General features: G+C 54.6%; 2 protein-coding genes across 2 annotated transcripts; one reads left to right on the top strand and one right to left on the bottom strand.

Moving 5' to 3' along the window:
• The first annotated feature begins 5,253 nt into the window (after positions 1-5,253).
• Positions 5,254-7,558, top strand: NDUFA4L2 (NDUFA4 mitochondrial complex associated like 2). Its single transcript, XM_079142083.1, has 4 exons — positions 5,254-5,396; positions 5,769-5,857; positions 6,640-6,700; positions 6,810-7,558. Exons 1-4 carry the CDS (start codon positions 5,337-5,339, stop codon positions 6,864-6,866), a joined length of 267 nt encoding a protein of 88 aa, XP_078998209.1. The 5' UTR covers positions 5,254-5,336; the 3' UTR covers positions 6,867-7,558.
• A 183-nt stretch (positions 7,559-7,741) lies between these two features.
• On the bottom strand, positions 7,742-12,700 carry SHMT2 (serine hydroxymethyltransferase 2). Its single transcript, XM_079142082.1, has 12 exons — positions 12,569-12,700; positions 11,357-11,554; positions 10,797-10,876; positions 10,432-10,632; positions 10,061-10,142; positions 9,814-9,936; positions 9,555-9,694; positions 9,053-9,218; positions 8,742-8,841; positions 8,503-8,658; positions 8,313-8,420; positions 7,742-8,192 (listed from the first exon to the last, which is right to left on the bottom strand). Exons 1-12 carry the CDS (start codon positions 12,599-12,601, stop codon positions 8,065-8,067), a joined length of 1,515 nt encoding a protein of 504 aa, XP_078998208.1. The 5' UTR covers positions 12,602-12,700; the 3' UTR covers positions 7,742-8,064.
• Between the last annotated feature and the right edge of the window lie 1,129 nt (positions 12,701-13,829).

Here is a 13,829-nt window from a genome sequence, read left to right as displayed (position 1 = left end):
AGAAAGACTCAGGCAGACCCCTTTTAATCATGCTTGGGTTAGGATAGGAACAGGTTTCAGGCACAGGCACACACCACAATCACACACAGTAAACCTTTTACTCCCATCCCTCCTTGAGATCCGCCTACCACGAGTGTGTGAGGGGAGAGACAGCCAGGGCTCTGATCACCTCTATTCATCAAGCGGTCTGAGGGGCTCAAAATCAGAGGCCCCCTCTGCCTCGACCACACACACACACACACACACACACACACACACACACACACACAGTGCTGAAGCAAAACCAATTTACTGGCTCATTGGGCGGCGATGCTGGTGTGGGGGTGTCCAGGAGCAGGGAGAGCGGCTGTTCTCCTCTTACACTCGGGGAGCGCCCCCCCTCCTCTTACCGAGCCGGCAGCTGTCCCTAATTAGAGCGGCGGTTTAATTGGATTTATCAGCAGTTAATAGGAAATTAAGCAAAGGGCCCCAGAGAAGGGGGGCGGGAGGAGTCGGGAAACAGGCTGTGCTGAGCTGGAAGGAGGGATATTGGGGTACCAGGGGTGGGGAGAGAAGACACGGTGTCACAATTGAGCCCCATAATCATGCTATTCTGCTCTGTACTCTCCTCACCGATTGAGCCCTGGCCCACGGTTGAGAGAAGCAAGTCTCAGGTGAGGGCGGCAGGCAAGACAGTGACCCTGTTTGAGCCCCCAGCACCTCCCATTCCCACAGCAGTAGCCTGGGTGATGGATGATGCTGCCTCACGCTGCAAAGGTCAAAAGTCTGGGCCAAGGAGCAGACTGAATTGAAAATAGATCAGAGAAAGGACCAGAGTACTGGGGTCCAAGACTCAACTTGAATCCCACCCTTCTCTACTGCCCACTCCACTCTTGAGGTGGGGGCTGTGCTTCTTGAAGTCAGAAGATTGGGCAGCAAGGGTGTCAAGGTGGGGTAGAGAGGTAGGACTCTCACTTTGAAGCCCTCTAGGGGATCCTGTGAATCTCCCAGTGCTGCCACTGACCTCCCATGGTCCTACCCCACCTTCCAACCCTGCACCATGCCAACTGCGTAAGTCAGGGCAGCAACCCCCTGGGACTGCTTGCAGTGGCTGCCCAAGGACCACACTACTCTCTCTGAAGGCCAGGGAAGAAAGCTTGCAGGCTGCCAAGATGGACCTCTTACAGGCCTCTCAGTCCACGGCCCCAGGTGCCTCCTGTCAGCATTATCTCATTACACTGCTGGGCTAACATAGGCTAACTAGGTCTGCTCTGGGGACCCTGGGGACCTCTGGGCCACACTTCACCCAAAGGAGCACAGATGGCAGCTCCTGCATATGCGTGGGTTTGAGTCTCTAAGTGGCTGTGGGTGGTGAGATCTTTCTGTGCCCATGACAATTATGAGCACCTATACTCCTGGTGTGTGGTGTCTATGCCCAGGGTATGTGAGATGTGTCTCTGTACCAGCTTTTTGTCCATTTCTGGGCTCTGACTTTGTGTCTGTGTCCTTGAATATACAATATTGTTGGGTTTGTCCATTTCCCACTCCCACCCTCATCTCTGATTTCCAAGCCTCAGGGTGTCTAGGTGTCTGGATGTTGATATGTGCTTTGGTGTATCTACGTGTTTATGCGCTCTTCACGCCTGGGTGTGCCCCAGCTGCATGCAAGCATGTCTCCAAGTGTCTGCCTCCAGGCCTGTATGTGTGAAAATCAGGAAGAGCCACTGGTGAGTGTGTGTTGCTCCAGCGTCTCCGCCTGCAGGTGTGTGTCTCGGTGACAGCGCGTGGGCGTGTGCCTGGGTGTGAGCCGCGCGGCGGTGTATACCCGAATGACAGTGTGACGCGAGCGTGTATGTGTATATGCGCACGCGCGCGTGAGTGACTGGGTGAGTCTCCCGCCCCCGCTCCTTCCTCTCCCTATTTCTATTCCTCTCTCCTCTTCCGACCGGCTCGGCTCCGCGGTCCGCATCATCTCCATCCATTATTGAAGAAACAGCCGCGTCCGCTCCAATCACATCAACACCCCAGCCCCCTCCCCGTTCCGCTCGCCTGGTGGCCCCTCTGGGTGCTGGGGAGGGAGAAAGACCAGACGCAGCAGGGGCGCCAGGCGGGAGCGGCTCATGACCCTCTGCCCCAACTAAGCCAAACACTGGGACGCCGGGGTCCCTGGCGGAGAGCACTTTACATAAACAGATGGCACGGGCGTCTTTGTCTCCTTGGTTTGCTCGTTTGCCGTACAGCTCCCAGCTCCGCTTCTGTCTGACTGATGCAATCATGATCATCTTGGAGCCTCGGGATCCCGCGTCCTTAATAGTGGCACAGAGGGTCAGGGGGCCTGGGGCTCCCGAGCAGATGCTGGGCACTGTGGTTTCCCTCCCGAGCCGCCTCTCCACATCCTACAGCTGCAGCAGGAAGATCGAGGCGGCGCTGAGGTGTCGGGCATGTGGAGGTGACCGGGAGGGAGACCCTGGGCAGTGTCCTGAGGTGTCTCCAGGCTATCCCATTGGACTGCTGCAGCCTCATAGGAGCAGCAAGCCAGAAAATAGGAATAGAGGTGGGGAATAGGTGGAAGGGGAAAACAGAAACAGAGCGAAGCATTTGTAGAGATAGCTACAGGGAGACAGAGAGATTTAGAGGGAAAGAGAGACACATAAGAAAGAGACAGACGCAGAAGGACAAAGCTGGGTAAAAGGACAGCAGCAGAGAGACATACACAACCAGAATATGAGAGACACAGACATACTCAAAGAGACAGAGCCAGCCAGCCAGATGGTTCGATGAAGAAAGAAGGTCAGAGGCTAGGGCAGGCCAAGTCAGAATGTGGAATCTCAGGACCTATAACCCCAGAGTGGAGACGAGTCCCTGGGCGTCCGAGTCCAGCATGATGGGAAGAACCAGCCAGAACCTAGGATACTGCTTGCAGCCGGCAAGGCAGAATCTTCTGCGTTCCCTCTGCGCGCTCTGGCCCCATTTCACACCAGAAGAGTGAAGACTGAGGGATTTACTGCCCTGGTGGCGGGAGTAGCGGGAGTGACCCGTGGGGAGTGAACCTATACATTCGCAGGCTCAGACTTAACTGCCCAAACACTGGGCATGTAGGGCCGGCACTTCCTGACAGTGGGCACCAAAGGCCTTTCCCCCGAGTTTGGGAGCCGCTCGGCCTCCAGGGGGCGCCCACGCCCAGCGCCCCGGGTACAAGCTTAGCACCCCGGAGCCTAACTGCGTTTGACGCGCTGCGCCGCCCGCTCGCGGATAGGGTCCTGGTGGAATTTGGTGTTCATTCTGATCCCGCCCCGACCCCAGGCCGCGCCTAATTCGTGGCTAATGACTCTGGAGGTCCCTCACCCCGGTGGGCCAGCGTGGACTACCAGTCATTGTGGTGAGAAAGTGCAGGGAAGGGGGAGACTAGGGAGGGAGAAAGAGGGAGGAAGTGGGTAGGGGAGAACCCAGAAGTTCTGTGTTCCAGCTCAGCCCCAGCGTTCATGGTTCAGGGATGGGAACCAAAAAAGAGAAGGGTCTTAGGAATAGGCTCACAGAAAGTAGGACCACTAGTGAGTTAAGGGTCAGAGTTGCGGAGAGCCCATATTGGAGGGTCAGAGAGCGGGTTAAAGCCCAAGGCAGGAGAAACAGTAGCAGCTGTAGAAAAGGAGCGGGACCGAGGGTCCGTGGCACCGCATGCCCCTCTCACCAGAACTCAGAAGAAAAGGCAGAGGGAGGAAAGTGAGGGACGCAGAGCAAAGGAGCGCTGGCAAGAACCAAGCATCCCTCCCAGTGTCCCGACTCCCCAGCTGTGCCACAGAATGCCAGATGTGCAGCCCAGCTGGGCGGCCGCTCCAGCTAGAGCTCCGGGATTGATTTTTAGCCCCAGAGACTGGCGGGCTGAGGGCCGCTGGGTGACAGGACACCTCCTCCCTGGCCCAGCCCTGGAGGTGCAGGCGCTCAGCGAGGGTTCTGTGCTGCTGGAGGCTCTGACATTCCCGTCAGCACCCCTCTTCCACCATCACACCCCCACCACACACACACACACACACACACACACACACACACACACACACATAGTAGCGAGTCTCTGTCTCTTTGTTCTCGCCATGTCTCTGACACTTTATCTCATTATCCGCCGGAGGGAGGCGGAGAGCCCCGGACCCCGCAGCCTAATTACAGCCGCACTTGTCAGCGCAGGGTGGGCGGGGGAGGTATCGAGAAAGGGAGGGAGTCTTCAGGAACAGCCTTCTTCTCCTTTCTGGTACCCCAAGGGGCCCAGAGGCGGGTGCATAGCTCACCCCTGCGGGTGCAGCCATAGGGCGGGATCCAGAGAATAGAAGTGGGAGACCTCGGCAGGATCCCAGCGGCAGAAGCGGGAGCTGATGGTGGAGGTTAGCGTGGGAGTGGGGAAAGCGGATGAAGCTGGCTCCTGCGTCCCCAAGACTTCCAATTCCCCAAAGATGGGGGCGGGGAGCCTTCTCACCCTGGCAGCAATAGCATACACCTGAATTGGCTGAGCAAGAGGCAATCACTCTGCAGTTCTGTCTCTGTGCCTTGTTCTCTTTCCTACTTCATCTCTTCTATCTTTGTTGGCTGTTTTCCTCATTCCATTCTCTTCTTGTCCCACAACCAGAGACAGAGGTGGAGGGTGGCCTCTTTGATGGTGGTGGTGGGGATCCATCTTCACTTCTACCCCAGGTTGGCAAGGCAGTCAAGTCTCTCAGACTCCCAAACTGCCACAACTGACCTTCTATCCTGATTCAGATACACCTGACTTCCCCAGCCTCCAAGCACCATTCCAGGCCAAACACAACCTGGAGAAACTGCTCACAACAAGAGGAGCCTGGCAACTCTAGGGAGGCCATCTGTCCCCCTCCTCCCACTACTCTGGGATGGGGCAGAATCGGATCATCAGGACCTGGTAGCTCCTGGGTGGCTCTAGGGGGTAAGGGGTGTCAAGAAAGTGCTGCAGATGCCCTCACTAGTCCCTGGTCCCTTCTGGTTCCACCTGTGAACACTTCTACCTGCATGTTGCAGGTCTGTCAGTTTGTTTGTCCCACTTTTGCATCACTCTTCAGTCTCTTGGTGCCTCTGGGGCCCCTCCTTCAGAGGCCTAAAGCCCCAAGTATGATAGTGTCCCATGGGCCAGGGTGTAGACACATAGAGGAGAGAGCTGGGGAGCAGAAACTTCCTGACTCCCCAACAATTCCTCTCTACTTTGGACCTAGGATTGCCGGGCTTAAGCGAGCTGGGTGGGGTGTGGTAAGTCTGAAGAAGCCAGTGGGCTGGGCTAGGCTGACCCCTCCCTGGTGGGGGGCGGACCCCAGGAGAAGGAATAGAGCAGAGCCACAGGAGAGCACCAACACTGGAAAGGCATGATGGCAGGAACCAGTCTAGGGGCCCGCTTCTACCGGCAGATCAAAAGACATCCAGGGGTGAGTTCGGTCCTTAGAGCTTGGGATTCTAACTCCTAACTCTCATGCCATCCTACCCACAAGTCCTCCAGAGCCCTGCCTCCTGCCCACTTCCCCCAGTGCTCCAAATCATCCTTTGGGGACACCCCTTCCTAATCTATCCCTGTAATATGCCTCCATGTCCCTGAAAATTACCTTGAACAGGTTCGCTGAGGGGTAAAAAAGACCACAGCAGGAAATGTGCTTGTAAGAGGTGCTAGATCCCCTCTCCCAGAAAGGAGGGAGAAGGAGACCTTGGGTGGAAGTTTGGCAGGCAGAAAAACTGAACTTGTAAAAGTGAATGGGAACTATGAGGAGGGGGCTGACCCTGAAAATGCCTTGTCTTCCCTGCAGCTCATCCCAATGATCGGTTTCATAGGTCTGGGGATGGGCAGTGCTGCGCTGTACTTGCTTCGACTCGCCCTACGCAGCCCAGACGTATGGTAAGGGCTGGGCTTGGGACTGCAGGCAGGGGTCCTGAGTGGGACAAAGTAAAGTGGGAAGGCATGAACCTTTCTGGAATGATGAGAATGGGTGGGCCTAGCAGGGATCCCAAGGCCCTTTACTTCTGATATTACCATCTGGTTGGAGCCCTGACTTGGGAGACCCCTCACTCCTTGGTGGCTTGAGGACTTGGTGGGTTCTGAGCTAGCTGAACCTGTGCGGCTGGCTCCAGCGGCCCTGTTGCCATGGCAACGCTGCTCTGCTGTGGCCAGCCAGGCTTTTGGGTACCTTTGTGTCCTCGCAGGTGGACTGGGGGTGTGGTTGGGTGAGCTACTGGGGAAGCTGGTGCTAAGATCTAACACCCTCCCGGGAGACAGCAAAAATTTAGATTCCTGATTCCTTTCACAAGTAAAAGGTTCACCCACCCACTGAATTGTTTGAATTCAAGGCACATCACTGAAACCCCTGGCCCTTGAGAACTCTGCCCAATTCCCAAGACTGCTCTGAGGGGTTAACCTAAGGTAGCAGGAAGCAAGGGGTGGGTCCCTGTACTGGGTTGTCTTTTGTCACCAGGCCTCACTCTGACAATGGTGACAAGCTTCTTGTCTCACTTGTCAGCACCTGCTAACATGCCTCTTCCCCTGTCAGTCTCTAGGAAATGGGCCTCCAAGGTAGGAGACAGGGAGGGGTGCTAGGGTCGGGGCACAACACTGGCTAGAACTCAGGTTCTGAATTCCTGGCTCTCAGGTTGGAGACCCTAACCCTCTCCTCTCTTCCCCAGCTGGGACCGGAAGAACAACCCAGAACCCTGGAACCGTTTGAGCCCCAATGACCAATACAAGGTAACTCTAGGTGACTCTGGGGTTGCTCTCCCATCACTCGCCTCCTGGTGCTTCCCCTATGGGGCAAAGCAGGCCTGTCAGGACAACCCTCCTTTCCCTCTCCTCTTAGTTCCTTGCAGTTTCCACTGACTATAAGAAGCTGAAGAAGGACCGGCCAGACTTCTGAACAGACTGGGCTCACGAGTTCTATGTATACCACACACTTATTTCTTCCATTCCCTGCTCCCAGACTCTGGGGTGTCAGTCTGGCCATTTTGTCAAGCTTCTGCTTATACAGGCTGGGTTCCCACGCAGAGAGAAGGCAACTCCACCCCCACCATCCTCCCTTGCTCCCAGCAGCGGAAGTGTCTCTGACCCTTGGATCTAGTCCCACTGGGGGAGGGGATTCAGGGGAGCCAGGGGAGTCAGGACGGCAGGCAGCAGCTGGGTTCGACCCAAAGGGCCCAAGCCAGCCCCTCTGCACTCCAACCCCGTACTTGCAGGGTGTGGTGCGGGCTACGTGTTGAGCGTGGCTGACGTGAGCCAACAAGCAGGGACCTTGGAGTGCCAAGCAACGTGGCGGGTCCCACGTGAGCCCAGGCTGAGTGCCTGCCCAGGGGTGGTGCTGCTCAGGCTCGAATAGGCTCGTCGCCTATGCAAAGCCTGCCTAGGCTGGGGCACTCATGCCATGCTACATGCTCCTCTCTTGCCCAAGCCTGCTGCCTCCCATACTGATGGCACCCCCTCCCTGCATGTACCTGGCCCTCCCCCTGCAGCTTCCCACAGCTCCTCTCCCCTCCCCTCCCTTGCTCCCCTCTGTCCCAGGGGATCAAACAGAAGCAGCCGTGGGCAAAATACAATTTCATTTAACAAATTGAATTTGCTGCGCCTGCTAATCACGTCTGGTGTCGGCTCTGATCAGAGACAGAGAGGAGGCTGCAGCCTCCGGGGGACTTGTGGTGGTAGTGGTGGTGACGGTGGAGGGAAGGGAGAAATACACTTTGAGGGAGTCAAATCACCTGCTGGCCCAGGGGACCCCTCCCACAGTAATAGAAACTCAGGGCAGGTGAGCATTTTATTAGATTTAAAAACAGAGTGTGCCTACCCAACCCTTCCTCTGGCTCAGCTGGGTAACTCTCCCACCTCAAGAAAGAGCAAGAGTCTATATAACACTGATAATGGCAGAGGGTTAGGCAGAAAGCTGGAGGTAGAGTGGGGCTCCTACTAAATCTAGTTACAAAAAAGAAATCTCAGCTACAAATTCTGGGAAGAGAACTATACCTCCTCCACCAAAAACTAGAATGGTAAGTAGCGTTCCCTTCCACTGGCCCAGGTGAGATGGGGGTGGTAATTTCTAGTCTGTGGGCCTTGATTCTTAGGTGTTTTCAGCGTTCATCAAAACCAGGCATGGGGAAGGCCCTGGCGAACTGTTCCACCCTTTGCCTGAGGTTGGCCAGATGCTGGCTTGTTTCTGGGTCCTTGAGCAGGAAGGATTTGAAATCCTGGAGCTTGGCTAGAGTGGTGAGGGAAAAAAAAAAAAGATTAGCGCTGTAGGGAAGGCAGTGAGATCAGCTGAGGAATGGAGTAGACAGTGCGGTATATAGGCTGGCTAGGGGACTGTGTGTCTGCTTACCAGTCTTGTTCTTCACCTTCAAACCAATGTTGACCCCTTCATCAATGAAGTCCACAACTCTCCGGAAGTCATCCTCACGGAACTGCCGAGAGGTCAAGGCTGGGGCCCCTGGGAGAAGCAGAAGAGAGGATTAGCATAGCTAAGGTCACCCAGTGTGGGAGCCCTTCCTTCCTCAAGCACCAGGTCTCACCAAGCCGCAGGCCCCCAGGGGTGATGGCACTTCGGTCTCCAGGACATGTGTTCTTGTTGGCGGTGATGGACACAAGCTCTAGCACCCGCTCAGCCCGAGCCCCATCCAGGCCCTTTGGCCGAAGATCTACCAGCACCAGGTGGTTGTCAGTGCCACCTGAGGGGGTTAATAATCAGGGAGTGGTGAGTCCTGGGCCCCTGCTTGAGGCTATAAAAGCCCTCACCAGCCCCTTGGCTCACCAGACACCAGTGAGTAGCCTCGCTCTAGCAGGGCATCAGCCATGGCCCGAGCATTCTTCAAAACCTGCAGGGAGTACTCCCGGAACATGGGAGTACAAGCCTAGGAATGAGACAGTAGCACCTGTGACCCCAGGCCTGGACCCAAGTCCTACCCCTTCTGCCTCTTCACACACAGCATGGCTCCAGGACTCCAGCTTTGACACCTCCCATCCTGGCAGTTCCCGTCCATCAGCTTCAACTTCAGTTAGCAAGGTGAAGCAACTAAGTATTGGGGCCAATGTCCCTCCACCCCATAGGGCAAGATCCCCAACCTGTTTTAGGGCCACTGCTACTGCAGCAATAGCATGATTGTGTGGGCCCCCCTGCAAGGATGGGAACACAGCAAAGTTGATTCGGTCCTCAAATGTGTAAGGTATCTCCCGGCCAGTCTTGGGGTCCACAGACCGTACCCCCTTCCGGTAGAAGATGAGTCCTGACCTGTGTGGAAGGTGAGTGGTTAGACTCTAAGCTAAAAATAAAAAGATAAGGATTTGGGGAGATCAGAGGAAGTTGGCTGGCCTGGGCTCTCGAGGCCTCTGAGTCCCCTCAGTTGTCCTTTGTACAGTGGATTCCAGTGGTGGAGGGGATCAGTCCCTCATTCCCACTCACAAATCCCCTGCCAAGGAACAGCCATCACAAGCAAGAGAAGGAGAATCATCACAGATTGAGTGGAAGTCTTCCAGGCTATAGGTAGGAATGAATGAATTCTTAGATTCAGCCCAGAGCAGGGTGTGAAGGCAGGGAAAGGCAAGACCTGATCTCAGGGAACCTGACCTGGCCCCTCGAAGAGTCTTGTGAGTGGTGGTGGTGACAATGTCCGCATGCTTGAAAGGTGAGGGGATCACCTTGGCAGCCACCAGGCCACTGATGTGGGCCATGTCTGCCAACAGGTGTGCCTTGACTTCATCACACACCTGGACAGGTACAGAGACAGGCCTCAGCCTGGGGAGGGCCCAGACAGGCATTCCCAATGCTACCCCCAATCTCCCCACCAACCCCTTGGACGGTGCCAGTACTCCAGCCCCCCACCAACCTCTCTCATGCGGGCATAGTCAATGAGGCGAGCATAGGCACTGGTACCAGCTATGATGAGCCGTGGTCGGAAAAGTCTAGCAGTCAATGCCAGCTGGTCATAGTCAATAAGGCCGGTTTTGGGCTAGACAGACAGATAAATAGCTAAAGGCCTGAGATGGCAGCAGTGCTTGTTTCTCCTTGACCCTGAGGGCTGCCTGGGAGAACCAGGGTCTGGGCAACTACCCCCTATACCCTAGAGCACTCACATTGAGTTTATAGGGCATAGACTCAAAGAAGATAGATGTGGCAGAGATCCGCTTGACGTCAGACATGTAGCCATGGGTGAGACTAGGAAGTGAGAAGAAATAAGGAAGCCTCAGAGTGTAAAAACTCTCAGACTTCCTCACTCCCTCCCTACCCATCTCCACAGGTCTCTGTCCCCAACTTGCTGCATCTCATTGCTCTGTCCACTCTGTGGTGGACACTGATGTGACTGGGGTCTTATCTTCCTCATCCACTATAATGTGCTGGACAAGGACAAGTATGTCTCATACATATGGGACACAGTAGATATGCAGTAACTCCTTTGCCACATTAGTACTGCCTACAACCCAGTATCTGCCCCATCCATACTCACTGGCCCCCATCAGGCAGGTCCAACCCCATGAGTCGGTCATGTGGCTGCAGAAGGGCGGTGTAGGCAGCCAGATTGGCTGGGGACCCTGAGTAAGGCTGGACATTGACTCCCCACTGTGCAGGATCCAGGTCAAAGGCTTCCAAGGCCCGGCGCTGGCACAGCAGCTCAATTTGATCCACTACCTCTGCTCCCCCGTAATACCTGCCATGAAGAGAGGTACATAAGGCACACAGAAAGAACTCTAGACCAGCAGCAAAGACTGGGAAGGTCACTGCTCCATAAACACTGAAGGGTACAGGAAGGTTCCACCACTGGGAGCACCATCCCTGATGCTGCCCTCCAGCCCTCTGGTACCTAGCCCTCACCTCTTGCCAGGATAACCCTCCGAGTACTTGTTGTTCAGACAGGACCCCAGGGCCTCCAGCGCAGCTCGGCTGCAGAAGTTCTGGGGTGATGGGGGGGCAATGTCAGAAGGTATTGAGTCCCTTCCCCTGGACCCCATAGCCCCGCCCTGCCAGAGCCCACTGGCTGCAGCAGGTAGTCAGGCTGTACAAAAAGCTGTTAATTCTGGGTTCTCTGCCAAGCATGGGGCAGGGCCAGAAGGAGCACTCTCAGAAACTCAGCTGTCATGATGTTGTTCCAGTAAGGTCACCTGTGCACTCAAATTTGTGTTCCCAGGCTCCTCTTTCCTCTTGGGAGGCAGGGAGGGAATAGTTGAGGCTGTAGGGACCCTGGAAGGCTCTGGAAACTCCCTAATGCCCAAACATCCATAAACTGGCCTTGCCTTTGCTTCAAAGGAGAGTAAAAAGAGGGAGATAAAGCCCAGTAGAAAAGCCCTGAGTCTGACAGGGAGATGTGAAGAAATACTGGTAAGATGACTTGTTACTCCCTGTACCCACCCCTGCCCTGTCTCCCCAGCTCCCACCTCTGAGGCAATAAGCTCCAGGCCACGACACTGTCTGTCCTTCTCCTTCTGTAGTAGTTCCCACATCTCGGGGTCACTGTCTGACAGACTCTCCTGGCCTGTCCAACCTGTGGTTGCTTCTCCAGTCTGAGCCTGGGCCACCTCGCTGTGCTGAGCTCGAGCAGCCATCCTGACCAGCTGGCCACATCGTTGCAGAGGCTAGGGGTGGGAAAAGCCATGGTTAAATAAAAATTGTCCAGACAAATAGTCTCCCAATCACCCGCAGTCATGCTTATAGGGCCCTCTGGCTCTGTACCAGGCAGTTGTCCAGCCAGACCATTCCGGTTCTCTCCACCCCCATCTCCACCTTAAAAGCCAATTCTAGATCCAAGGTTGAGATCAATGTCCAGAGGGGTAGTTCTGATTCACACCACTCACCTCACCTCAGAATCTTTCTCCACCTCAACCCATGAGCCACTCTGCAAAGCCACAGGGCAAATCTTGTCCTCCAGAAGCCCATGTCTCCCAAATTCAGGAGAGAGCCAGAGATTCCAGAACCTCCCCACCCATAGGAACAAAAGGGCCTTTCTTCAGGGCCTCCACAAACTGATACCCCAGTCAGGAGAAGAGACCGAGTTGACAAGGGTTAAGGCCACAGGATGTAGAGGTGGTTTCCAGAGCAATGGAAGTGGGAGGGCAGACTTGTAGCAGTCCCTGGGAAAGAGGTGTTGGGGGTGGGAGGGCATTAGGGGAGGGGGTGGACCCGCAAGGAGGCCCAAACCCATATCCTGTCCCCGTAGTCACCCCACAACCTTTACACTTCCTTCCAGCCGACGCTGCGGCGGGACCCCTGCCTGATGAAAACTGTGGGGCTCGTTGCATCATCTGCATGGTTCAGGGCTGGCGGGAAAGGCTCAGCTTGCGGGTCGAAGCCGAGAACCCACTCGTTAGCCAGCACAGGGTCTGCTTGGCACCCGGCGCTGTCCTCTCCCTTAATGCCACGTGAAATGGGCGGTCACGAGGCACGGGGCATCTGGCCGCCAGAACGAAGAGAAAACCCAGTTCACCCCACGCGCACCCAGGAGTTTCTGGGATTCCCTAGTTACGCATCCGCTGAGGCCCCAGAACACGTGCAGTGTAAAAGCCAAAAGAATTCGAGAGTTTGTGAATGGGCACTAAGGTAGGAAGTGGGGCTAATCACTGGTCACCCAGCCTCCGGAGCCCCGTTCTTACCCGAGCCACCCAGAAGGGAGAGAAGGGCAGCATCGCAAGCCCACGTCGCAGAAGATCTAGTCACTAACTAGGGTAGGAGAGTAGCAGGAGGTTGGAAAAGACCGTTCGGAGGGCGCATGCGCGAGAACGACCCGAGAAGCCCGTTAAGGGGAGGGGAGCACGCGTGCGCAATGGTGTCGCCTTTGTAGCCTTTTGGGAATTGTAGTTTTTCTTCCGCCTCGTTCCACATCTGTAGCCTCAAGGCTAAAGGACCTTGCTTGAAAGAAAAGAGGTCCTGGGCTGCTGCATCTCCTTATTATACTAAGATTTTCGGGGTTTCTTTTTCCTGCCAATTGTTAAGGCAAGCGTTTATTGGATACCTACTGAATATCTATGAGATATCCGAATCCAGAGACTCCCATACAAGATAGAGAGCTACAGTGCAGTGGAAATCATTGTGGTTTCAAAGGGTGGGAGACCTGAATTCAAGTTCCAACTCCAGGACTGTATCACATTAGCTTTCTGTGCCTCATTTTCTTCATTTGTAAAGTCATAATAAAATATCATGTGGTGGGAATTAAATGAGACTTTGTATGTGAACATGAGCTTCCATGGATTGTCCTTCTCTTCCTCTGACTCACAAAACTGCTTCCTCTTCCAAAGCCATCTTCTCCTTCTCAGATAGCTGAGAGGAGAATGAGGTGTCCCCTCCTGTTGCATTTATTCCATTTTGTTACCTGTTCACTTGATATTCTGTACTCAGTGAGTCCTCTTTATTTACTTACTTATCTATTTATTTATTTTGTGTCACTGAAGCTTGAACCCAGGAGGCTCTACCATTGAGCCACACCGCCCCCCCCTTTTTATTTTGCTTTGAGATGGAGTGTCCCTAAATTGCCCAGGCTGGTGTCAAATGTGCAATCCTCCTGATTCAGCCACCTGAGTAGCTGGATTACAGGTACAGTATTGGTCACTGTGCTTGGCTGTAGAACTTCCTTTTAGTCTTACTGCATCTGGATAAAACCCCTGAATGAGGGACTCATTGATATCTTCAACAAAAGATTTCCAAATGACTGGGGGGAGGGGTGCTCCCCTCAATGAATTTCAAAAACACCCCCAAACCTCTCCTCAATTATTCTGATACGTAGAAGTTTTGAAAACCATTGCATTACACAGCAACATTACACATATACTCCTTCAATAGGCATATTGACCTACTTCAAGCCAGTATACCATCACCCTGGAGATACCAGAAGGGCTCACTGATTATTGGGATGTCAAG

Source organism: Sciurus vulgaris (genome assembly GCF_902686455.1).
Source record: "Sciurus vulgaris genome assembly, chromosome: 5".
In the NCBI taxonomy this organism is placed as follows: Eukaryota; Metazoa; Chordata; class Mammalia; order Rodentia; family Sciuridae; genus Sciurus; species Sciurus vulgaris.
Note: the sequence above shows the minus strand (reverse complement) of the source record. Positions and strands in the feature narration are given on the sequence as shown.

What these genes read in the sequence shown, in the direction of transcription:
- NDUFA4L2 (XM_079142083.1), top strand. Translation starts at nt 5,337, where the DNA reads ATGATGGCAGGAACCAGTCTAGGGGCCCGCTTCTACCGGCAGATCAAA. An exon ending in CTACGCAGCCCAGACGTATG is followed by an intron (nt 5,858 to 6,639) that starts GTAAGGGCTGGG and finishes TCTCTTCCCCAG; the next exon opens with CTGGGACCGGAAGAACAACC. An exon ending in GCCCCAATGACCAATACAAG is followed by an intron (nt 6,701 to 6,809) that starts GTAACTCTAGGT and finishes CTCTCCTCTTAG; the next exon opens with TTCCTTGCAGTTTCCACTGA.
- SHMT2 (XM_079142082.1), bottom strand. Translation starts at nt 12,601, where the DNA reads ATGCTGCCCTTCTCTCCCTTCTGGGTGGCTCGG. An exon ending in CTCCCTTCTGGGTGGCTCGG is followed by an intron (nt 11,555 to 12,568) that starts GTAAGAACGGGG and finishes TCCCACCCCTAG; the next exon opens with CCTCTGCAACGATGTGGCCA. An exon ending in GAAGGTGAAGAACAAGACTG is followed by an intron (nt 8,193 to 8,312) that starts GTAAGCAGACAC and finishes TCACCACTCTAG; the next exon opens with CCAAGCTCCAGGATTTCAAA.